At 35.6% G+C, this 24,555-nt stretch overlaps 1 protein-coding gene across 4 annotated transcripts in view; it reads right to left on the bottom strand.

Annotated features, from left to right (window-relative positions):
• Positions 1 to 24,555, bottom strand: part of PDE10A (phosphodiesterase 10A) — a 546,467-nt gene that overhangs the window by 16,225 nt on the left and 505,687 nt on the right. For all 4 annotated transcript variants that reach the window (XM_012776792.3, XM_012776797.3, XM_012776793.3 and 1 more), the window contains 2 exons: positions 9,182 to 9,293; positions 3,384 to 3,464 (listed from right to left, as the gene is read on the bottom strand). In XM_012776792.3, coding sequence (XP_012632246.1) covers positions 3,384 to 3,464; positions 9,182 to 9,293 — 193 coding nt within the window. The remainder of the gene's footprint in view (positions 1 to 3,383; positions 3,465 to 9,181; positions 9,294 to 24,555) is intronic.

Here is a 24,555-nt window from a genome sequence, read left to right as displayed (position 1 = left end):
GGAAATAAATAACTTGTTTTTGATTCTGCAGGCTCACAATAGCTATAAACCCTTGCCTTGAGTCTCAGATGAAACTGTGGACTTTGAATTTTTGGGCTGCTGCTAGAACAAGTTAAGTCTTTTGGGACCCTCTGAATGGCTGTTTACTAGGAAAGAAAAAATTAGATCCCTATCTTAAACCATATGACAAGATAAATTCCAAATGAATTAACAAATCAAATGTAAAGTAATAAAAGAAAAAAGTAACTAAAGAAAATTTAGACAAATGTTTATATAATCTCAGGGTGGAAAATGGCTTTTAAAATATGATGTGAAAAGTAGACACCAAACAGCAAAGACTAACAGCGGTGACTCCATGTATGGGAAAGTTCCATAAACCATGTTAACAAGCAACTAAAGTGCAAATTACATGTGCAGCATGCATGGCACGTATGTTGGGTGCACTTCAGAGGAAGGAAGAAAGAGGGACCCGTGTCAGGAAAACTGGCTAAGGGTGAGCGTGGAGGCCACAGCCGTGAGAAGGGCGTGCGACCTCTTTGTTATGCAGGTGTCCTCCATGAGCTGTGACGTGCCTAAATCTTTTATAAATCAATTTTAAATAAAAGAGAATTTGAAAATTTATCCAAAACCACCATCCTGTGAATTTTAAAAAATGTTTTTAAACTTGTCTATATTGTTTGTTCATGACTAACTTCCTTGTTATGCCATTAGAAGATTGGTAGTTTAAGACAATCATAATATAAGACATACACCACACAACACGTACACATGTACAAAACTAACAAGGCACAGGAGCTCCCAAAACATTAAAAAATACATTAATTATGTAGTAAGTCCTGGAAAGAGGATAATTAATGTTAATTTATGTTGAGACAAAACTCAAAATGTATTTTATTTTCTTTGTTGCTATTGTGAAAGGTACTGAATTTTTGACTTGTTTCTCAGGGAGAACTATGAAAAACTGAGGAAGGAAATAGTGGAGGATGTAAACAGATGGAAAACCATACCATGCTTATGGATTGGCAGAATCAACATTGTTAAAATGTCTATACTGCCCAAAGTGATCTACAGAATCAATGCAATCCCTATTAAAATACCAACATAAATTTTCTCAGCTCTAGAAAAAATAATTCTATGCTTTGTATGGAACCAGAGAAGACCCTGCATAACTAAAGCAATCTTAAGCAAAAAGAACAAATTGGGAGGTATCAACTCACCAGACTTCAAGCTATACTATAACATAGTAAGGCTGTAGTCACCAAAAGAACATGGTACTGGCACAAGAACAGAGACACAGACCAATGGAACAGAACTGAGAAACCGGGTACAAACCATTCTCATATTCCATCTGATCTTTTGTCATAGCAAACAGAAACATACATGGGGAAAAGAACTCTTATTCAATAAATGGTGCTGGGAAAATGGGATAGCCACATGTAAAAGGACGGATCAGGATCTACACCATTCACAAAAATCAACTCATTATGGATAACAGACTTAAACCTAAGGCATGAAACCATAAGAATTCTAGAAGAAAGTGTTGGAAAAACTCTTGTAGATATGGGCCTAGGCAAATAATTTATGAAGAGCCCAAAGGCAATCACAGTAACAACAAAAATAAATAAATAGGACCTGATCAAATTAAAAACCTTCTCCACAGCCAAAGAAACCATCATGAGAGCAAACAGAAAACCTACCGAATGGGAGAAAATATTTGCATGCTACACATCTGATAAACGGCTGATAACCAGAATCTATATAGAACTCAGGAAAATCAACAAGAAAAAAAATCAAACAACTCCATTAAAAAGTGGGCAAAGGACATGAACAGAAACTTTTCAAAAGAAGTCAGAATAATGGCCAACAAACATATGAAAAAATACTCAATATCTCTATTCATCTGGGAAATGTAAATCAAAACCACAGTTAGATATCACTTAACTCCAGTGAGAATGGGTTTTATCAAAAAGTCCCCAAACAGCAAATGTTTATGTGGATGTGGAGAGATGGGAAGGCCCTTACGCTACTGCTGGTGGGACTGCAAACTAGTACAACCTCTGTGGAAATTAATATGGAGATGCCTCAAGGAACTACAAGTAGAGCTACCATTTGATCCAGCAATCCCATTACTGGGTATTTACCCGAAGGAAAAAAAGACACTCTATAAAAAAGACATCTGCACTAGGATGTTCATAGCAGCACCATTCACAGCTGCAAAGATGTGGAAACAACCCAAGTGCCCATTAATACATCAGTGGATTAATAAAATGTGGAATATGTACACCATGGAGTTCTACTCAGCCACAAAAAATAAAGGGTGAACTAATACCACCCCTTCTACTATCCTGGATGGAGCTGGAGCCCATTCTTTTAAGTGAAGTATCACAAGAATGGAAAAACAAGCACCACGCATACTCACTGTTAAATTGGTACTAACTGACCAACACTTATGTGCACATATGGAAGTAACATCCATAGGGCATTGGGCAGGTGGGAGGGGGAGGGGAGGATGGGCAAATTCACACCTAATGAGTACGGTGCATGATGTCTGGGTGTTGGGCACACTTGTATCTCTGAGTTGGGGGGTGCAAAGGCAACATATGTAACCAAAGAATTTGTACCTCCATAATATTCTGAAATAAAAATTTTAAAAAAAGAGACAAAACTCAAAATGTACTAAAATGCTAAGCATGTCAGAAAAAAATGGACCTGAATCAAAAACTATAATGTTACTTCCAAAAAAAATCATTGTATAGCCAATGACAAATATTTTCTGCTTTTAAAAATGTAACAGTTCATGTTTATCTATCCCTTCAATTTCAGGTCAGAAAAGAAAGCCTATGTACTGTGATTGCATCTGTAGAAAGAAGAGATGACAAGGATATTCTGATTCCTTAAATCCCACTAGGATTTCCTGATCTTGCTCTTACTCTCCCCAAACTCCATCTAAAAGGAGGAGGTTTCAAGTGATTCTAGGTTCTGTCCATTGAGCACCAGGTCCTTCCAGTCCACAAGACAGTCAGACCCTTAAGAGTTTCCAGTTTTGCCTGCAGCCTTGGGAACAAAGGCAGCAATGAGAGTTGGCCCTCAGCCCAGATTATAAGTACAAACCCTGTGGAGTTTCGGTTCCTGAGAGTGTCTTATATGCAAAGGCTCATCTGAGTGGATGATGCTTCAGGGGTAAAGGGCTACTCTTTTTTTAGTTCTCAGCTCCTGTAGATAACTACCACTGAAGTTTCTACATCACCATACCCAAATGACACATTCCCTGTAGCCAAACATATAAGATGGTGTGTGCTTTCTATCCATGTATGATCTTATGGCCACCTGAGACTATTGGACGTTAACAGTAACAGATTGACTTTAATAATTCATAGCCATACCTGGCCTTGTGGGACTTCATCCTTCTTGTCCCTGTCCATCATAGGGATGGGCTGTATTCCCAGTTTCTTCATTTCATCGCCCTAAGGTAAACAGGGGTAAACGTCAGGCTTTCTCAATTTTCAAATGGTTGTAAAATTTTAGTATTAATAAATTGTTCCTTTTCTTCATTAATTTTCTTCAAAATGAATAATTTTTTGGTTGTTGACCCAAGAAAAATATCAAGATTATAAAACACTTAATGTATCACTGTTTGGTATTTTATCCTGATTTTATCTCCTCTACTGACCTACCAGAAACCTACCATATCTCTTCTGGTTTCATATTACAGATGTTTTGTAAAAGTTATAAACAGTGAAGAGAAACAACAATAAAACATGGAATAACCTGAAGCCCTTTCTCACTTCTTTTTCAAATGATCTTTAATGTGCACTGAACTCCAGGCTTTAGAGAAGGATACTAACAAGAGAAGAATAAGTAACAGTTGCGGTATTAACTGGCTATACATCACCATCAAATTTATAATTATAGACAATAGTAAAGATTGACTATGTTACAGGCTCTAGGCTAATTTATAAATATTAATTCATTTAATCCTCATAAGATACTATGAGATAGATATATTATTCCCACTGTATAGATTTTAAAAATTATCTTGCTTTCTATTTGTTTGTAAAAGTAAAAGCTTAAGATCTTTTTCTTAACATTTCCTAATTTTTTCCTAACTCCTCACTCCTCTGTCACATTTATCATTTTAGTAATTTTATTTATGTTTGTTTTCAGAAGAAGTACTGACTAAAAACTTCCTAAATTTGCTAAGATAGGCTCTAGAAACATGTTACTATAACCCTCACTAAGTATTTTTAAGTACAGGACAAAGGCACTTGTCCTAACAAGGTAAAGGCACTTCAAGTATAGCTTCTGTTCTGTTGTTATCACTTTAAATATTTAAAATCGGTGATTCCTAAACTGTTTTCTTTTCTAAGTGAGTAAAACACACTAAGTTCCTTGCTTTCAAAGATTTTACAAGTCCAACAAGTAAACAGATGTTTAAATAAACAGTGATTTGAATATGGACTTAAATGCTAAGAAGGAAAAGAACTAAGTGCTATGGGCCACGTGCATAGTACAGGGCTGAACTAATCTGAGGCCCTCACAGAACACAGAGGCTGGGGCGCATGCTCTGGGCAGAGACATTGTAGGCACAAAGGCATAAATGACAACGAGAGAGCTGCAGTCAAGATATCCAGAGGGGCTGAGACGGAGAACACGTCTGCAGAGGCAGCAGGCATGGGGCTAGTGACGCAGGGCTCTCAACACCACGTTCATGATTCTGGCCTGTAGCACGACAGAGGGTTTGAAGCAGGGTGCTCATGTGATCAGAATTATGACCATCCCTGCCTCGCTAACGTGTCAACTGATGTAGAGTCAAGTCAGAAAACTGGCCCAACGTTACATACTGAGTGCCAAAACAGGATTTTAACATGTCACCAAAGAGCACCCTCTTAATTTCTGTTATACTGATTCTAAAAGGGAAAGGCAGGAAATTCAGTTAGGAAGTTGCAGTAATTGAGTCATGATTTGGTGATGATCTGAAGGAAGGGTGTGACTGTAGGGCTAGAGAGGAGACACAGGACTTCGTGGATATCCAGAGCAATTGGAGGACTTGGTAATTCTATTTCTGTTTCCTCCCATGGACTGTGAGGTCCTTGAAGGTCCCTCTCATATACATAAGAGTATGCAGGGAGCTTAATCAATATTTGTGTGTTAAATAATGAATGAGGAACACACAAAAAATTATCCACATTATATATCTGTCACGTTTTAATTCGTATTTCAGAATACTAATATAGTTGTTAAGTATGAAATGTATCATAGTTGGGTAAAATGATGTGCAAAGCAATAAGGTAGCTTCAGACCAGTTTTCCAGTTTTCCTATGTGATATTTATAGAAAGCATCTAGGTTAGTACTTTTAGATTTTTGATTATGACAATAAAGTGAAATATTACAGTTCAAACACGTATAGCTGACCCTTGAACAACACAGGGGATAGGGGAACTGACCCTCGGTGCAAAAAAAACCCAAATATGACTTTTGATTCCACCAAAACTTAATTACTGATATAGCCTAGTGTGGACTGGAAGCCTTACCAGTAACAAAGTCAATGAACACATTTTTTATGTGTTACATGTATAGTACACTGTATTCTTACATTAAAGAAAATGTGATTTTAAAATCATAGGGAAGAGAAAATGTATTTACTACTGATGAAGTGAAAGTGGATCTTCTTCCTTGTCATCTTCACGCTGAATAGGCTCAGGAGGAAAAGGAAGAGGAGGGGTTGGTCTTGCTGCCTCAGGGGTGGCAGAGGAAGAGATAGAGGAGGTGGAAGGGGAGGCAGGAGAGGCAGGCTCACTCACTGTAGCTTTATGGAAATGCACAGTAATTTCTGATTTTTTTGTGTTTTCGTTTCTCTACAAATGTTTCTATAGGGTACCAGACCTTCCACCATTTGCTTCAGCGTTAGTGCCTGTATTATGGAAGGGTCTATGTTGTAAAGTGAGTCAAGAGCAGTCTTGAACCCTTCTGCTAGATTGTAAAATGTCAGTTTGTTTTCTAGCACTGCTTCTTCTATATCTTCTTCATCGTCCAGCACTGGTTTGGAAGCAGCATCTCTATTAAGTCATCTGTGAATTCCTCTGTTGTGGGTTCTTGAATTTATCCAAGACCCATATCTTAAAACCCTCCACCCCCACCTTTTTTTTTTTTTTTTTTTTTTTTTTACCATTTCTACAATCTGTTTCATAATTTCCTTGATTGGCTCTGTTGTAAATCCTATGAAGTCATGTACAACACCTAGATACAGTTTTCTCCAGCAGAAAGTCATTACTTTGGGCTTGATGGCTTTCATGGCTTTTTCTATAACAATGATGGTATCTTCAATGCTATCATCTTTCCAGACTTTCACTATGTTCTCTTTATTGGGGTTGTCTCCCATAGTGTTGACAATCCTTTCCATGGATTTACCATGTGTAATAAGCCTTAAAAGTCCTTATGAACCCCTGATCTAGAGGCTGAATTGAAGACATTGTGTTTAGGGGAAAGTAGGTGATTTGATGCCTTTGGTGTTTAACTCAGGGGGTTCTGGGTGGCAAGGAGAATTGTCCAACACAAAAAAACTTTAAAAGCCAGTCTCTTACTGGCATGGTACTTTCTGACTTCAGAGGCAAAGCATGGATGGAACCAATCCAGAAAAAGGGTTCTTGTCCAGGCTTCTTGTTGTACAACCAAAAGACTGACGGCTGTTGTTTATCTTTCCGCAACTATCTGGGGTTAGCAGCTTTATAGATAAGGGCAGTTCTGATCATCAACCCGACTGCATTTGCACAAAACAGTAGAGTTAGCTTATACCTTTCTGCCTTTAATTCTAACGCATGCTTCTCTTCCTTACTAGTAGATGTCATTTGTGGGCATTTTTTCCCCAAAGAATAGGGCACTTTCATCTGCATTAAAAGCCTGTTCAGGCAGATATCCTGTCTCCTCAATGACTTCCTTAGTGGCATCTGGAAACCTGTGTGCTGCCTCCTGGTCAGCAGAGGCTGCTTCTCCTGTTGTCTTGGCATTTTTCAAAGCCAAACCTCTTGCTCAAATTATCAAACCATCCTTTGCCAGCATTAAATTCTCCAGGTTTAGATCCTTTACCTTTCTTTTGCTTTAAGTTGTCATATAATGATTTCACTTTTTCTCAAATCATATGAGAGTCTATAAGTATGCTATATAGCAATCCTGCACTCATGCAAAAGCTACATTTTCAGTACTAGATAAAAGGTATTTTTCAAATAGTGTTAAGGTTTTAAGATCTGCTGGCATAGCTGCAGAGACAGCTTCATGAATTATCTTTTCTTTCTTTTTTTTTTTTTTTTACAGCAGTCCTTATGCTGGATTCATTTATCTTGAAATGGTGGCAACCACTGCTGCAGGCCTCTATCAACAGTGTGTACCAAACAGTTGAACTCTTTCTTGTAATGTCATGACTTTTCTCTGCATCTTGGGAGCACTTCCAGCATCACTAGTGGCACTCTGCATGGATACCATGATGTTATTCAAGGTTTATGGTATTGTGCTAAACACAATGGAAAATATGCGGGAACCACAAGAGAGAACCTTTCCCTTGATACACAATTTAGTGGAGAGCTTAACTGCTCACACAGAGTTCATTAGCACCACGTGGTGTTTTAAGTGCATACTACACTTGAGCTCACCACAACAGCAACAGGAGGTGGCTACAAAATTATTACAATAGTATAGTGTGCACCAGAGTTAATTTAATGCAATTATGATTTAATGCTGCATCTTTACATTTGTTTCCATTTCTCTCAACTGCACGTATACCATGGTGCGCCATGCACCATCTGTAAGTGTTGATATGCATGCGTTCTGAAAAATTTTGTATTTTTATAATAAATATGTGTACATTTTATGGTAGTAAATCATAAAATAGACTAATACTACACATAGTTATGCATTTATGACATACCTAAATTTTTCTTAATTCTTTTTGATATTTCTAGGCTATGTAGTTCATCCCTGAGATTTTTTTTTCACATTGTTGCAATCTCCAAAAGCTTTTCCAACATATTTATTGAAAAAAAAATCATGTAAAAAAATCAAGTGGACCTGCGCAGTTAAACCAGTGTTGTTCAAGAGTCGATTACACATCTAAAACAATCTTCCTAATTGAGTCTGATGGTAACTAGGTTCTGACGCACACAGCAAAATGAATAAAAACATTATGTAAGTGCATGCATATACAATTTGTAAGGTATTCTAGAGAAATAACACTGTGAGTACAATCAGCTCAAGGTCTGTGTTCCTCATGCAATAAAAATTCTTTGGCTTTACCGCTACAAAATAATTCAACGTTTTAAACCATTCTTACTAAACTTGTGGCTGAATGATTTGCTGGTTTTTATGTTTTTGCACATTCTTCTACATGAGTGAGATATATATGATACAATTATCAACTACGAAACTCTTTGCCTTCCAAGTTTACTTTCATTTTTCTGAACAGAAAGAAGTACTCAAAGGATTTATAGCTTTTCTTTCATAATCTTTGAATATACAAGATTCTAGGTATCTGTGATTTGTTTGAATGGGAGAATTATATTCTATTTACAGATAATTCAGAAAGTACACTGAAAAGTAAAATGTATATTACTGATAACTTAGATGATTTGGTGAAGAAAACATGTTAAGAAAGGTCATTTATGTGTGTGTTTCAGGAGTATTATGAATTACTATTCTACATATTCTAAAGATTTCATAATTTGCAGGTGAGTTGGCCATTGAGTATATTTACATATTCTCATATGTCTATGGTACAAATGATTATTCTACTGAATTCCTAACTACAGGCAGATATACAAGTCCTGATGAAAATTTTGTCCAGTGCTTATCTAAAGTGGATGGCCAGTAATGTTTATTAAATGAATGAACAAAAGATCAGCTATTAGGTAAGGGAAATTGTCACACCACTGTTCAGTAAGTAAGCTCCTAAACAGAGTTGGGATCAGAGAATTTACACACATATTTAAGTAAGATGTAACAAGATGACCACTCTCACTTTGTACCTACATGATTGCTAAATCCTTCATCGTATGTGAGTGATCACAGTTTTCTGAAATAACTAACAACATGAGCAATGAAGATATTAGTAAATTATCCATATATTTAATTTCTCCTTAAATATCTTCCCATTTTTTGATACTATCTATGTTAATATAAGAATCAAGGACATACCTCAGCCCAGAATTCTGCGTATATATCATTTGCTGTCAATTTTGTAACTGGCCACAGTTTTGTCACAGAACATAGATCACAGGCAGTCATCATCAAACCAATTACACGGTCTCTAGAACACAATGATATAAGACTGGTCAGCATAGCATTTGCACATTTAAAATAGGACTAGAAAGACTTTTGTATTTTCAGGAGTGAGGTTTAAGTATGCATTACTTCATGAAGAAAGAAAGACAGCATTAAAGAGTCACAAGTAACCGGCAGGGCATTAAGACAGAATTTAAAAATAATGTCATTAACACTGTAGGAATATCAGGCACTTCTATCACTGCTTTCATGAGGAGTGTACTATATGTTCTTGTTGCTTTAATATTACTGTTGAAATCAAATACAATGTGGGCCTTGCCTCTGTTGTCATCTAAATCCCCTGGTACACTTTTATGGCATGGGCCAGGTTTTCACTTTCATGGAATTTTGGAAACTTAGAGTGGGAAGAAACCTTAAGAGAAAAATCTATCTAGATTCTTTCATTTTATATACAAAAGTCTGAGGTGCACAGAAATGAAATGACTTCTGCAAAGGGGTAGCGGCTCGTGACAGGGTGAGAGGAGGAAGTGGGTGTGCAGCTCCTCTCCGTCTCAGACAGCGTGTGATGGGAACGCCGCCTGCAAACGCCGCGTTCTCTCTCACTTTCGCTTTTCAGGTACAAACACTTGACCTCTCCACTGGAGTGAGTTTTCCTTTTCGATTACTTGACATTCTTTATGTGCTCCATTGTGTGACATTTACTCCCAAATATGGTTTGGTTTAATCTTTCCTTTTGAAGAAAAATAATTGCTTAAAAAATTCAAACGGATATATCCCCTATAATTTTAATGGATTTAGTTTAGTGATAGGTGATTATCCTAAATGAAGTGTACTCTTAATGGAAGAACTAAGTAGTAATTATTAAGAAATTTTAATAGTCAACTTTACCTTTTATACAGCAAATTATATAATTTAAAAAGACAGATTATCAAAAAGATACAAAACTGTGTATTGAGTAAGATGATGCTACAGTTTCCAGCTCGTATCTCAATTCTAAGGAGTCTGAGCAATCCCCAGCTGTCAGCCACGGCCTTGTGTCTTCTAGGTCCACAGAGATTCTCCTTCTGTGGGCACAGTCCTGGCCCAGGGAGGTGGCGTATTAGGAGCATCCATCTGTCAGTTTGGCAGAGATTCCCATCCAGCTGTGTTCCCTAAAGCTAAGACACCTCGGTATCTGGAAGACCCTGCTCCTTCCTACAAACCACATCTTTAATGCGAATCAATTGCCAAGTTCATTTATTTTCATCAGCCCACTTCCTTTTTAGCCCATTTAACTAACCACCTGTTACAAACTTACTTTTCACAAGGATACATATCAGATCTCTTAACAGGTTAGACTAGGTAACTTTAAAAACATTGATTAGGCTTATGTGTGTGCTTCCTATAACCCCAAACACATGCCATAGGAACACCAAAATCCCTTAAAGTGATCAGGGAATTTAAGATTTTCTTAATGAGGTAGTTTCTAAGCACATTATGCCTTAAAGGAAGATGATTTATTTTTGGATTTAGACTTCTAAAGGAATAGGTATGTTATTTGTTTTCTCAACAGGTAAATTCATTTAAACAAGAAATGTAATGTGAAACAAAACTATTATCTTATTTACAAATGATTATTTCATGTGATTAAAATAATTCAGTTTCATTCAATCTGTAGTCACCAAAATAACATTTATTTCTCTTGGTTAAATAATCTAATAAGCTTTATCCTCAAACAATGATTTATTTCATAAATCTGTAAAACAAAATAAATGTTAGCAGAATTGGGCATTATAAAGCATATGGAAGCAATTTTCTCACTGGAAATGATTCCACATGTAAAATTGATACTACAAGATTGAAAAGATTATGAAATAGTTATAATTTAGATTTCACCATCAAAATTACTTAGACAAGGCAATTTACAGTACTTATTTTACTATTGATCAAAAAACAAAACAGATTAGAAATTTGGCATTATTTGCCTTTAGTAAATTACTCACTTTTCACTCTTAATTATCAATCAATTAGATGGTCATGGTTGTCCAGAAATATTAAGTGGAATCAATATTTTTTCTATTCGTGGAATCAATGTAAACCTAACTGGTACAGATACTTAATTCTTAATGTGTTTTAATAACCAACTGTGAAGGGATCATGTGTATGCTAATGGTATGATCTTGTACAACCCAGTCACTAAAAACAATGAAAAAGTGCCCAACGAAATTTCTATGACACAAATTATTCTTAGTCAAGTAATTTCAGAGGGTTTAAATACATTCATTTATCCCAGAAGTTCTGAATGCCTGCATGTATCTGACACAGCTACGGCAATGAACAAAAGAGACCCTGCCATTTATGGAACTGACATTCTAGTGGAGAAAGACAGACTGTGAGCAGGTAAACACTTAATACAGCAACAGGTGCCGTGTGAAAAATCCAAAAGAGGCAAAAGGTAAAGGTTTGAGAGAGTGTCCCAGCAGAGGGGAGTCATGTGGAAACAAGTGTGGCATGTCTTAGGATCAAAAAGAAAGGCATTCTGGCTAAAATTTAGGCAATGAGGTGAAACTTGGGATACAGTCAAGTACGCAGAGATGGGCTACAGATAAAATAGGAGTTTAACTTTGATTACAAGTTTGATGATAAGACTTCAGAGGCTGTTCCCAGAGGAGTGACACAATGCATGTTTCCAAGAGGATCTCTCAGGTCCGTTGGGTGGAGAATGACTTGTAGAAATGTAAGGGGCCAAGGGCAGATCCCGAGACATTATCAAGAACTCTTGGTAGTTTGGATGGGGGATGGTGGCAGCTTGAATCACGGTGAAAGCAGTGGAGACAGGGAAGTAGGAAGATTCTAGACATGAGAGGCAGAGCCAAAGGAAACCATTTAATACCCACAGGAATTATAATGACAAGGAATCTCTCTCCCCCAAGGCCCATGCTATCCTAGAGCAGGCAGAATAAGAACACAGGATCCAAGACAAGTGTGCAGACATTTCGACGTGAAACAGGTGAGCACTTCCCTCCAGTGTGCACATTTGCCTTCTCAGCATCATCTTATTTCAAAATTCTTCTTCCACATCAGAAGATTACAAAGGGAAGGGAAAGGAAGCCGCATAGGCTACAGCCCTTCAGGTGAGTCACAGGTGGGCAAGAAGGAAGCCCCAGCCCACCCACACTCACCCTGCCCCCATCCCAGGCTATACACTCTACAAGTTAGTCAAGGATAGGATGCCTTGGAAAAGAGGTAGACACGCCAGTAAGAACCAACGAAACACATACATGACTTTACAAAAGATTTCAGGTAGAGGTGTGAAGGTAAACATAGAATGTGCTCTCATACAATTATTTTAACAATTGCTCATTTGTGTAAATATCTGGAATTCAAAAAGACTGAATGGACATCACTGTTTCCACAGGAAGCTGTAAATATAAGATAAACATAAGATTCAGCACCTGTAAATCTTACCCTTGCTGTTCACCAGGTCCCGTGGCCACCTCAGAGACCTCTAAGGTGTGTTCCAGCTCCCAAATGTCTGCTGGCTCTTTACATCAGGAAAATATAAGAAATGTGGCCCAGTTTTAAAGCACTGTAATTTCACCTACTTGAATACGGGGTATCTCTGCTACAGTCCCACTGTGAAGCAGGTGACACACTCAAGAGAATCTGAGGACTACAGGAAGGGACTATTCACAAAGGCTCAGACAGCATTGAGGGGAAACCAGGGACTGGTGAGACACCAAAGGTGCCAGGAGGGAGGTCCCACTTGAGGGCCAAGGGGGCAAGGGAAGGGAGCAGCTCAGGCCCAGCAGGCGCCATGCTTGTAGTAGACCACGATTCTCCAGAAGCATTGTTCGAGCCCGGCCAATAGGGATGAAGCTGGGAACAAACACATCAACTGTTCTGCCCTCCCACCCTGGTATCTTGTTAATGCCACCAGCAGCTGAATCCAGTAGGAAGCTGCGGGGAAGAGTGGCCTTGCAGAACACAGGGATGCCTCTGAGGTCAGTGCTTAGAAGCTGCTGTTCTCCTTGAAAAATACGCTTAAGACTTAAACTATTCAAATGTGAAACTGCACCTATTTATTCATTTGTCAATACGGCACAGATATAGAAGAATAATCTTCGAGCCAACACTTTACTTATCTAGGAAAAACCATAGTTCCTTGGGAACTCAGGTGAAAGTATCTGGACAGAGCAGCACAAAACTGTCACAAAAAATAGGGAAAAATACATACTTTGCTTATCTTAGGATGCTTACATACAAAGAGTTAATCAAAGACCAAATTTCTTTGTGTTCCACTTAGATATTGTATTATGTAATTATCAATATTTAAATAATAAATTCTCTAATTTTATACTTCTTTTGAATTAATGTATTCAAAGGTATACTGATATATAGTGAAGACCAGATTTCTATCATGAGGTAGTCCTAATTAAAACTGTTATCATGGTCAGTAGTGTCAAGTAGTTAAGTAAAAAGAAGCATCTGGGAGCTGTATAGTGGATGTTTTGTTTAGAAACCGTCATCCAGCCTCATTTCCATTCCTTCATTTCATTTTAAAATAAGGTTATACATAGTATTTGAAAAAAAACTAGGTTAAATCCTTTTTTCCTCCTTAAATTATTACTTTAAGGATGTTTTATTTTGCTTTTAAACTTCTCTTCAAGAAATTTTAAATCACTGAGTTGGGTAACTTAAATCTCGTCTATAATAACTACTGTACTTTTCTCAAAATGTGACCTATTTTGGATAATTTATTAAACATTGAACTAGACTAAGGATAATGCAGTTTTTCTAAAAATATTATATGAAGAGCTTCAGACCTAAAATCATGGAAAAGGTTTTAGAATCTTTCTGTTCCTTATGAACATCAACAATAACTCTTTAATATAAGCATAAACATGACAGTAATTATCTCACTAAAATAAACTTTAATTTAGCTTCTAAAATATTAATTTCATAGAACCTTAAATGTTGCTTCTTTTAAAAATACAATTAAAAAAGAGAGAAAGAAATTACATATAAATGGAAAATTAATCTTGAGCAAATGTGTACCACAGAGGGATTTGCTATTATTAAAATTTGTTTGCCTAACAGAATCCCTGTGTTATTCCTAGAGTTGGGAACCTTTATATAGTAACACAGGGTACTATGCATAATGTTAAATCAAATGAGGACATTAGTGATTTTCACTTTAGAATTTACTTTCCTCACATTTCAAGTTCTTTGGTCGAAACACAAATCACACCTAGCAGATTAAGACCTTCATGTACTTACAGTACCACAACAGGTAAACACTGATGGCTGTTGCCACATTCAGAAAATGCTAGAGAAAATGTAGTCCAAGAAAAAAACATATCACACAGACACATTTGTTGTTCTTCAAAGTACACAGTAATATCGTGTACCCCCGAAAATAAGACAGGGTCTTATATTTATTTTTTCCTCAAGAAGACACCCTAGGGGTTATTTTCAGGGGATGTATATATTTTTTTAAAGTATGGTACAATAATCTACATTTATTCAAATATACTTAAGTCATCTTCTGGAACATCATCATAACTCTCCAAACCCCAAATTCCATCCTGAATTTCTTGCAACTCTATTTTCTTTAGAACTATTGGCCCCAATCTCTCATGTCGAGCACTAGAGCTCTCATGGGGCAGATTACAAGGGCAGCTTGTCTTCTTTACGGCTCCCTGACAAAACCCATGGCTTGTGCAGATACACTGAGTAGCCATGCCCATCACTAGGTCTTATTTTCAGGGTAGGGCTTCTATTGCGCAAATGCTTAGAAAGCCTGCTAGGGCTTATTTTATGGGTAGGTCTTATTCTGGGGGAAACATGGTAGCTATGTAAAATACAGAACTTTTCTAGTTATGTTTCTGAATTGTTTAAAGAAATAAATGATTATTATTCAACAATTAAAGAATGGTTCATGGGTTTAATATTATACCCTTTCTTTGACGTGCACTTAAATTTAAATTAAGATTTCAAGAGAAGTAGGGTAAGGAACTGCCTTTGAGAGGCATAAATATTCCCTGGGACTAAGAGAATAAATATTTTCATTTGTATATTTCTGAATGATTTTAGAAAGATAACAAAAATCATAGAAATTATGATTTTTAAAAATCATAGTTTTAACTACAAAATTAATTTATCTTTAAAATACATGTTTAAGAAAGGCCGTTCCAACATATATTTTAAAAAATTATTAAACCTACAAACAACTTACATATTTGCCATTTTAATATATAAAGAGATATTTTAACTTCATAGCATAGCTTAAAAATCACACTATGGTCTTTTCTGTATTTGCTGAAATAGTCCTTAGGCAAGATTGTAACTGGTCATACTTACTCAAAAGGACACCATGACCATTAGTTTCAGTGAAAATCAATAAAGCCACCCTGTGCATATGCTTCGTTTGAGTCCAGAGCTGGTTTCCAAACATAACATTCACTTTTAGTTGTGGAAAGTTTAGTGAAAGTACTTTGAAGGAAAATATCAGTGAAGGAATCAAGTAGTTTACAGATGATTTCTGTTTCTTTCTTTGGTGGCCTACACTACTTCTCTACTACTTAGAGTAAAAGTTACTCTAACTTTTATGTCACTAGCAAGTCCTCTTTTATAAGCTAGATTTAAACTGGTGAAGTGATTTATCTCTGGAATCCTAAATTCACTTGTCAGCCTTTGCTATTTATAAAGTTTAAAGAATATATCCATTATCAAGTTTAAGGGATTTGTGAAGCCTGAAACGTTATGTATGTCTCATGTGAAAAAAAAATTATTCATCTGCCTTTGAAAGTCCCATAAAAAGGACTTTCATACATAACTGGTCTCTGGGTTTTTCCTTTTTAAAATAAAAAAAATAAAAAGTACCTAGTATCTTTAAGCACAGTTGTGACCACAATGCCAATACTAGTAAATGGCAACACAGTAAATGTCAAGGGTAGGTGGTGAGGACCACTGATGAGGACAAAAGTTAGGAAGCAGTGTCAGAAGATAGGACTACCAGGAAAAGTCAAAAGAATGTAAGTCCAGCTCCAGAGAGAATAGAACAAAAACTGAAAGAGCCATAAGATGAGGGAATGACCTGGGTAAAACCCAAAGGACCCAATAAGGGTTATTTAATTTTTTAAATTATCAGGACACAAAATAACAACAATCAAGGATATGAGCACATGATCACATTATAAAGTCTATACCTTATATTAATTGCCATTTTGGATTATTTGTTTATTATTTGTTACTGAGAAATATTTATTAAACACCACCATCACAATTGTCTATATTTCTGGGCCCCACCATAGGATGAGGTTACAATGGGATTCCTTCCATCTCGTGACATTTGATCCTCATGAGAAGAATATACCAGATAATTTCCATCCAAGCCAATACAGTTTTAAGAGTGAAAGGGAGCACTCATGTGAATTCAATCAGCTCAACAGGTGTTAGCTGACGCTGAGCCAGGCAAAGTGTGGTAATTCTCATTTTAATGAAAAATATTCACAAAATAAACAAAGATAATATTAATATTTTGGGAATTATTCTGGAAAATATTAATCTAAATATTAATTTTTCACAAAATAATAGTGAAGGAAAGACATTTAAATATTTTCAGGCTTAAAATACATACGTGGAGGTAATTAAATAAAAATGCTTTTATAAGTAGCTACTTTAATCTATCACTTATGGTTTGGAAGTACAACAGCTCTTATTGTAAATGAAAGATGCATGGCTCTATAATGGTAAATTTAGTTCTTGGCCAAAGTCTGCCATTTCAGTCCTCAAATGAATGCTATAATCTTTTTGTGTTTTAGTATTATTTCTAGGTGTAAACGTAGAGGCCACTGTCTGTCATCTATAAACTACCCAAGGGAGTAACTGTAATTAATATTTCAAAATAACATAAGAAATATTATTATTTATTCAACTATAAGATCCCAACAATGAAATAAATTAATTTATTAGAAATAGAAAACAAATAAAACTAAATTGGATATTTACCAAGCTAATACAAAAGAAGTATTTTTGAAGTTATAGTTTCACTTTCAACAAATGGTGCTGGAACAACTGTATATCCACATGCAAAAAAAAAAAAAAGCACATCTAGACAAAGACCTTATGCCCTTCATAAAAGTTAACTAGACCTACATGTAAAACACAAAACTATAAAATCCCTATAATAAAACATAGGAGAAAAGCTAGATGACCTAGAGTTTGGTGATCACTTTTTATAAACAACACCAAAGGAATAATCCATGAAAGAAGACAAGCTAGACTGCATTAAAATAAAAAGTTCCTCCTCTGCAAAAGACACTTCCAAGAGATTGAACAGACAAGCCACAGACTGAGAGAAAATACTGGCAATAGATATATCTGATAAAGAACTTATCACAAATATACAAAGGACTCTTAACCTAACAGTAGGAAAACAAACAACCTAATTAAAAAATAGCTAAAGACCTTAAGCGACATCCCACTAAAAAAGATACAGATGGTGAATAAGCATACGAAAAGATGCTCTTCATCACATGTCATCAAGGAAATGCAAATTACAAGGAGATACTACTGCACATCCAATATTATGGCCAAAATCCAGAAAACTGACAGCACCAACTGCTGGTGAGGATGTGGAGCAACAGGAACTCTCACTCATTGCTGGTGGAAATGCCAAATGGTGCGGTGACTTTGGAATACAGTCTGTCACATTTCTTACAAAACTAAATGTACTCTTACTACATGATCCAGCATTATGCTCCTTGGTATTTACTTACTCAAAGGAGTTGAAAACTTACATCCATGCAAAAACCTGTGGGCAGATGTTTATACAGCTTTATTCATAATTTTCATAAAACTGGGAAGTAATCAAGATGTGCTGCAGTAGGCAAATGTATAAATAACTATGGCACATCCAGACAATGTAGTATTATTCGCAACTAAAAAGAAATGAGCTATCAAGCTACAAAGAGACACGGAGGAAACTTAAATGCATATTACTAGGTGGAAAAAATCAATCTGAAAAGGCTACATACTGTATGATTACAACTACATGAAATTTTGTAAAAGCAAAACTATGAAGAATACAGAAGAATCCGTGTTTGCCAGGGGGCGGTGGAGGGAGGGATGAACAAGTGGAGCACAGAGGATTTCTAGGGAGTGAAACTCTTCTGTATGACACTACAGTGGTAAACACATTTGCCCAAACCCATAGAGTGTCCAGCACTAAGAATGCAAATCTTAATGTGAACCATGGCCTTTGGGGGATGACGACTATTTGGTGTGGGTGCAGCTGCTGTCACCAATGCACAGTCTGGTGTACGATACCAACAGCAGGGGAAGTTGTGCGTGTGTGTGGGCAGGGGTTAGAGAAGAACTCTATGCTTTCCACTCAATTTGTCTGTGAACCTAAAATTGCTCTAAAAAATAAAGCTTACTAATTAACAAAATTATAGTTCCATGCAAGGGAGAAAATCAGTAGGCTGAGATAAATGCCTACACCAAAAATAACAGGTGGAACCAAGTCTCAGAAGAAAACAAGAATTTTGAATCAAAGAATGACACTACATTGATAAGTAAAGGTAAACAGTAAAAACAAATGAAACCAGTTTAAAATGTATTTCTAGCTTAAAACCATGTCTTAATAGAGAAAAATGGGGAATTATCCTTTTTAAATAGTATCCAAGAGAACTCATCAGCTATTATGAATATTAAATAACTAGCACAGGAGGCAACTGCCCACTGGACAACTACATTAGTTCTAGTGGCCAATGAAATCAGGTAAGAGAGGACTTAATTGTGTTTCTTTTGAACAAGAATTGTCCCACTGAGTAAGGAGAAACATACAAAAGGTAATCCAAGTTGGAGATGTCTGTCTACCCTGTACAGCACTCAACTGAGCTATTTCTACCACTGCGGTGAAATAGCCACTGCAGACTGCAGACAGCAGAAATAACTGTCGAGATACATGCGGTGCCACCTGTGGCACATGTGGAACAAGCCTGCATCTTTGGAAGGGGCCGTGCTGGAGGATACACGCTAGCCACAGGGGAAATAATGTTTGTGTTAACTCAAGTGTCATGAGGAGCTCTAGAAAGTGGCCAGGAGAAGGAGGGTTTCCAGCAGCCACGAGGGCAGTCCCAATTCTTCCAGAAACCAAATTTTATGTGGTCACATTCCCTATGAATGGCTTATGGTGGGCAATTCCTTACATACATAATCACAGAATCCCCATAATCTATGTAAGGCCACCGACTCTGTGGCAACGGTGTGAATCTTATACTCATTAAATAATTCTTAAGCAGATTAAAAGCTTACTCATTATAAGGCAGAATTCGGTGGACTGCTGTTATGAGCTTATCAATTCCTGATCACCTTAAAGTGAGAAATCAGCTCACCTGGTGAATTAAGGACCATTTTTATATTCATCTTTTAATGATTTTACTTAAAGTGAAATTGGTATAATTCACATACTCTAGCTTAAGAACACTAAAATACAAATGTTTCATATTTTATCACAGCAAATTTCTATATCACATATTTTTGTTTTTATACTTTAATTTAGGTATAATTTATACAGAAGGAAATGCATAAATTTGAAGTACATGCCAATGAATATGAAAATGTATGCACTCTGTACCCACCACGCCAATTAGGAACATTTTCATCACCCAGAAACCTCCCTCTTTCCAGTAAATGTCCTCATCCGGCCCTAACAACTGCCAATTTAAGTTCTGTCACAGTCACTAACATTATTGTTTTGCTTGTTCTAGAATTTCATAAAAATATCATATAGTATGTACCATTTTGTTCTGCATAATGTTTGTGTGATTCATCTATGTCTTGCATGAATTAGCAGTTCATCATTTTTTAAGCTGCTGAGCAGTATAGTATTCCATTGTCCAAAATTATCTAGCCAGTCACCTGCTGTGGGACATTCCGGTATGAACATTTATGCCCATGTCTTTGTGCAAATGTACACTTTCACTCCTCTTGAGTATATACCTAAATGTGCAATTCTAGGCTACAGTGTAACAATGTGCCTAGCTTTATAAGAAAATTCAAAGTTGTCTCCTAAAGCAATTGCACGAATATTATACTCCCACCAGCAATATATGAGTATTTCAGTTGCTCCGCATCATTGTCAACACTTGGTATTGTTAGTTTTTTACATTTTGGCCATTCTAGTGGGTGTGTTATGGTATATCACTTGGTTTTAATTTAGTCTTTACTTATGATTAAAGATGTTGAAGAAAGTTCATGTGCTTGTTGGCTTTTAAGTTTTGTAAAAACCTTTTGTGTAATTTTTAATTGGATTGTCCTATTGACTTGAAAAATTTATATGAAACTTTTATTAAATATAAATATTGAGACTATTTTCTCACATTCTGTGGCTTGTCTTTTCATTTCCTTAAAGATATCTTTTGAGGATCATACATTTTTATTATGATGAAGTCTGATCTATCATTTACTTGTTTGAAAGTTTATCCCTTTTGTGTGCCTATTCCAATATCATGAAGGCTTTTCCCTATGTTTTGTTCTAGAAATTTTGTAATTTTAGCTCTCACATTTAGGTCTATCACCCAAATGAAACCCCACTAATTCAAGAGCCATTTGCTGAAAAGACTATCCAGCTCCCCCTCCCCCCCCCATTGAATTACCTTGGCACCTTAGTTGAAAGTCAATAGACTATAGCCTATAAATCTTCTGCAATCTGTTCCACCAATTTATTGATCTACCCTAACACCAATACATACTCCCTTGAATACTATACTGTTACTTTATAGTAAGCTTTGAAATTAGGTCATTAAATCTTCCAAATTTGGTTTTTGCTTTGCCAAAATTGCTTTGACTATACTAGGCCTTTTGCATATCTAAAATAAATAAATTTGAAGTCAGAGGATTAATTTCTATTAAAAATTAAGCCTGCTAGGATTTCAATTAGGATTGCATTTTTGAAGAAAAATTTGTGGAGAATTTATATTTTAGCAATAGTCAGTTTTGTAATTCACAAAGAGGGTATTCTCTTCATTCATTTAGGCATTCTTTAATTTTTCTTAGGAATATTTTGTATAGAGATTGGCACATCATGTGTTAAGTTTATTCCTATGTCATTTTATGATATTGCAAATGGAACTGGTTTGTTAATTTCAATTTCTAATTGATAGTTGTTCATATACAAAAAAATTGAATTGATTTAAAAAGTATCAACCATATGTTTTGTGAATTTTCCAAATTCACTTATTAATGCTAATACTATTTTTTTGTGTGGAGATTCCTTAGATTTTAGTCGAAGGCATATCATTTAAATATAAAGTCGGATTTATTTTTCTAATCTGTATGCCTTTCATTTCTATTTCTTGCTGTAATGCACTGGCTAGGACCTCCGGCTCAAGTATGACAGAAGTAGTCAGAGTGGGCATCCTTGCTTCGTTTCCAGTCTTAGAGGGCAAGTTCTTAATACATTAACTATTCAAACATGCTTTTCCACCAAACTAAAGAAGTTCCCTTGTATTCCAAGTTTGCTGAGACTCCTCATCCCCCCTTCCCCCCGCCATGAATGATGAGGAAATTAGTCAAATGCTTTTCCTGCATCAATTGAAATGATCATATGGCATCCTTATTTATTCCATTATTGTGGCGATTTATATTAATTAGCAAATATTTAGCAGTTTCGTAACCCTGCAATAAAATACACTTGTTATATTACCATTTTATATGTAACTGAATTTGTTATACTTTGTTATAAATTTTACAGGTATGTCCACATGCCATACTGACCTTTAATTTACTATATTTTGTAATGTCTTTGTCAGACTTTAGTATCAGGATTACATAGGCTTCACAAAATAAAGTTGGAAATGGTTACTGTTCCCATTTTTGGAAAAATTTTGTCCAAGATTGTTTGTAAAACCATGAGGTCCAGTCCTGAAGGTCTTTTTTTTTTTTTTATCTGTTTGCTTTAAGATTAAATTTCTTCAATGGAATATTCAGAGTTCCTGTTTCTTTTTGGTTCATGTATAGCAAGTTATATTTTTCAATGAATTTATCCATTTCATCTAGGTTTCCAATTTATTAGTATGGTATAATTTACAATCTCTTATTGCCCCTTTAATGTCTGCAATCTATAGTGATATTCCCTCTTTCACTGTTAATATTGGTGATTGGTGTTTACTCTTTGAGTTTCTTAGACTTGTCAGAAGTTTATCCAATTTAAAAAACTTTTCAAAGAACTATATACTGGCATTTAAAATTTTCTTTATTGTTTGCCTAACTTTATGTTTTATTGTTCACTCCTAGCGTGATTATTTACTTCCTAACAGTTAGGCTTTAATTTATTCTCCTTTTTCTAGTTGCTTAAGGGGTCATCTTGAATCACTGCTGAATATAGGCATTTAAAATTATCAATTTCCCTTTCAGCACTGTTTTGACTGTACCCTTCAGATTTTGATATAGTTTGTTTTCATTATCATTCAGTTTCAGATATTCTTTGATTTCTCTTATAACTTCTCTTTAGGCCCATGATGCATTATTTGTAAATATACTGTTTAATTTGCAGATAGTTGGGGCTTTTTCTAAGTAGTTTATTGCTATTTTTAATTTAATTCTATTGTGGTCTATGATTTCAATTTTTTGATATTTATTGATATATATTGATATATATGTCCCAGCACATAGTTTATCTTGTAAACATTCCATGTGCAGTTGGAAAGAATACATATTCTACAGTTATAGTTTTCTGTAAAAATGAATTAAGTCATTTTAATAGTATCATTTATATCTTCCTGAGACTTACTGAATTTTTACATAGTTCTTGTATAAGTCACTTAAAGAGGGATGTAAAACTTTCCAACTATTATTTTGGATTTGTCTAGTTTCCTTTTTAGTTCTGTAAGTTTTTTGTTCATGTGGTTTTGAAGGCATGTTATGAGGAGCATGTACATTTTGGCTTGCTATGTCTTCTGTGCGTTGGCCCTTCCATCATAGTAAACTGGCCCTCTTTATATTAGGCAATTCCCTGTCTTGAAAATTATTTTGTATTATTTAATATAGCTACAACAGATTTTTTAAATGTTGTTTGAAAATATATATTTTTCTATCATATACTTTCAATTTACCTTTCTATTTAAAGTGTGTATCTCATAGACAACATAGAATTAGGTCTTGCTATTTTATCTGGTCTGATCATTTCTGGCTAATTCAGGCATACAGTTCACATACATTGAATTTAATTGTTGCTTTTACTCGGTTCAAGTTTACCATCAATATTTTTTTTCTACTTGTCGAATCTATTCTTGTTTCTCTTGTCCTGCCTCCTTATGTGTTAATTGAATATACTTTTTACTATTTGATATTTTCTTCTATATTTTTAAAAGCTATACCTCTTTTCACAGTTTCCCTAGGGATTACAATATGTATACTTATTACATCTACTTAAAATTAATAGTCTTTACCCTTCACAAATGTAAGAAGCTTCTAACACTATTATTCTATATTCCTATCCTTTGTGCTACTGTGTTCCTATTTCATCTCTACATATGATATTAACCCTACCTAACAATGATATTTTTGCTTAAATCATTCATTTATTTTTCAGGGAAACTGAAGAAAAAAAAGTAATCTGTTAATCTGTTCTATTTATCCACATACTTACCACTTTTGGTGATTCTCATACTTTCCTACAGATCAAAGTTTTCCTCTGGTAATTCACCAGCCTGAAGTTTTCCTTTAATATTGCATGTAGTTCATTTCTGCTGACAAAAAATTCTCCTAGCTTTTGTTTATCATGAAAATATTTTTATTTAAGCCTCATTTTTGAAGAATGTTTCTAATGGATGTAGAATTTGGAGTTGACAGTGCTTTAACTGTGTCCACATCTTTCGTGCCCCATTATTTCCGATGAGAAACATGCACCATGCATATAGTTTTTGCCCTGTTTATATGCTGTTTCTCTCTGGCACTTTACTATTCTCAAATTTCTAATTGGCTCTATTTTATAATTTCCATTTCTCTGCTGAAATTCTGTACTCATTTACTCACTAAAACCAATTTTTGTTTTAAGAGCCTGGATGTACTTACAGTGGCTGCTTTCAAGTCCTTGCCTGCTACCCCAGAACCTGGCCATCCTGTGGTCTGTTTCCACGGACCACTTGCTTCTCCTTGATTACGGGTCCTGTTCTCCTGCTTCCTTACATGTCTAGTGACTTCTTGTTCTTCGCCTATCAAGGGCCAGACTGTAAATAGCCTTGGTGGGCCATATGTAGTATCTGTCACATATCTTCTTTGTTTTTTGTTCTTTTTTC

This window comes from Microcebus murinus, chromosome 5, assembly GCF_040939455.1.
Source record: "Microcebus murinus isolate Inina chromosome 5, M.murinus_Inina_mat1.0, whole genome shotgun sequence".
Taxonomy (NCBI): Eukaryota; Metazoa; Chordata; class Mammalia; order Primates; family Cheirogaleidae; genus Microcebus; species Microcebus murinus.
Note: the sequence above shows the minus strand (reverse complement) of the source record. Positions and strands in the feature narration are given on the sequence as shown.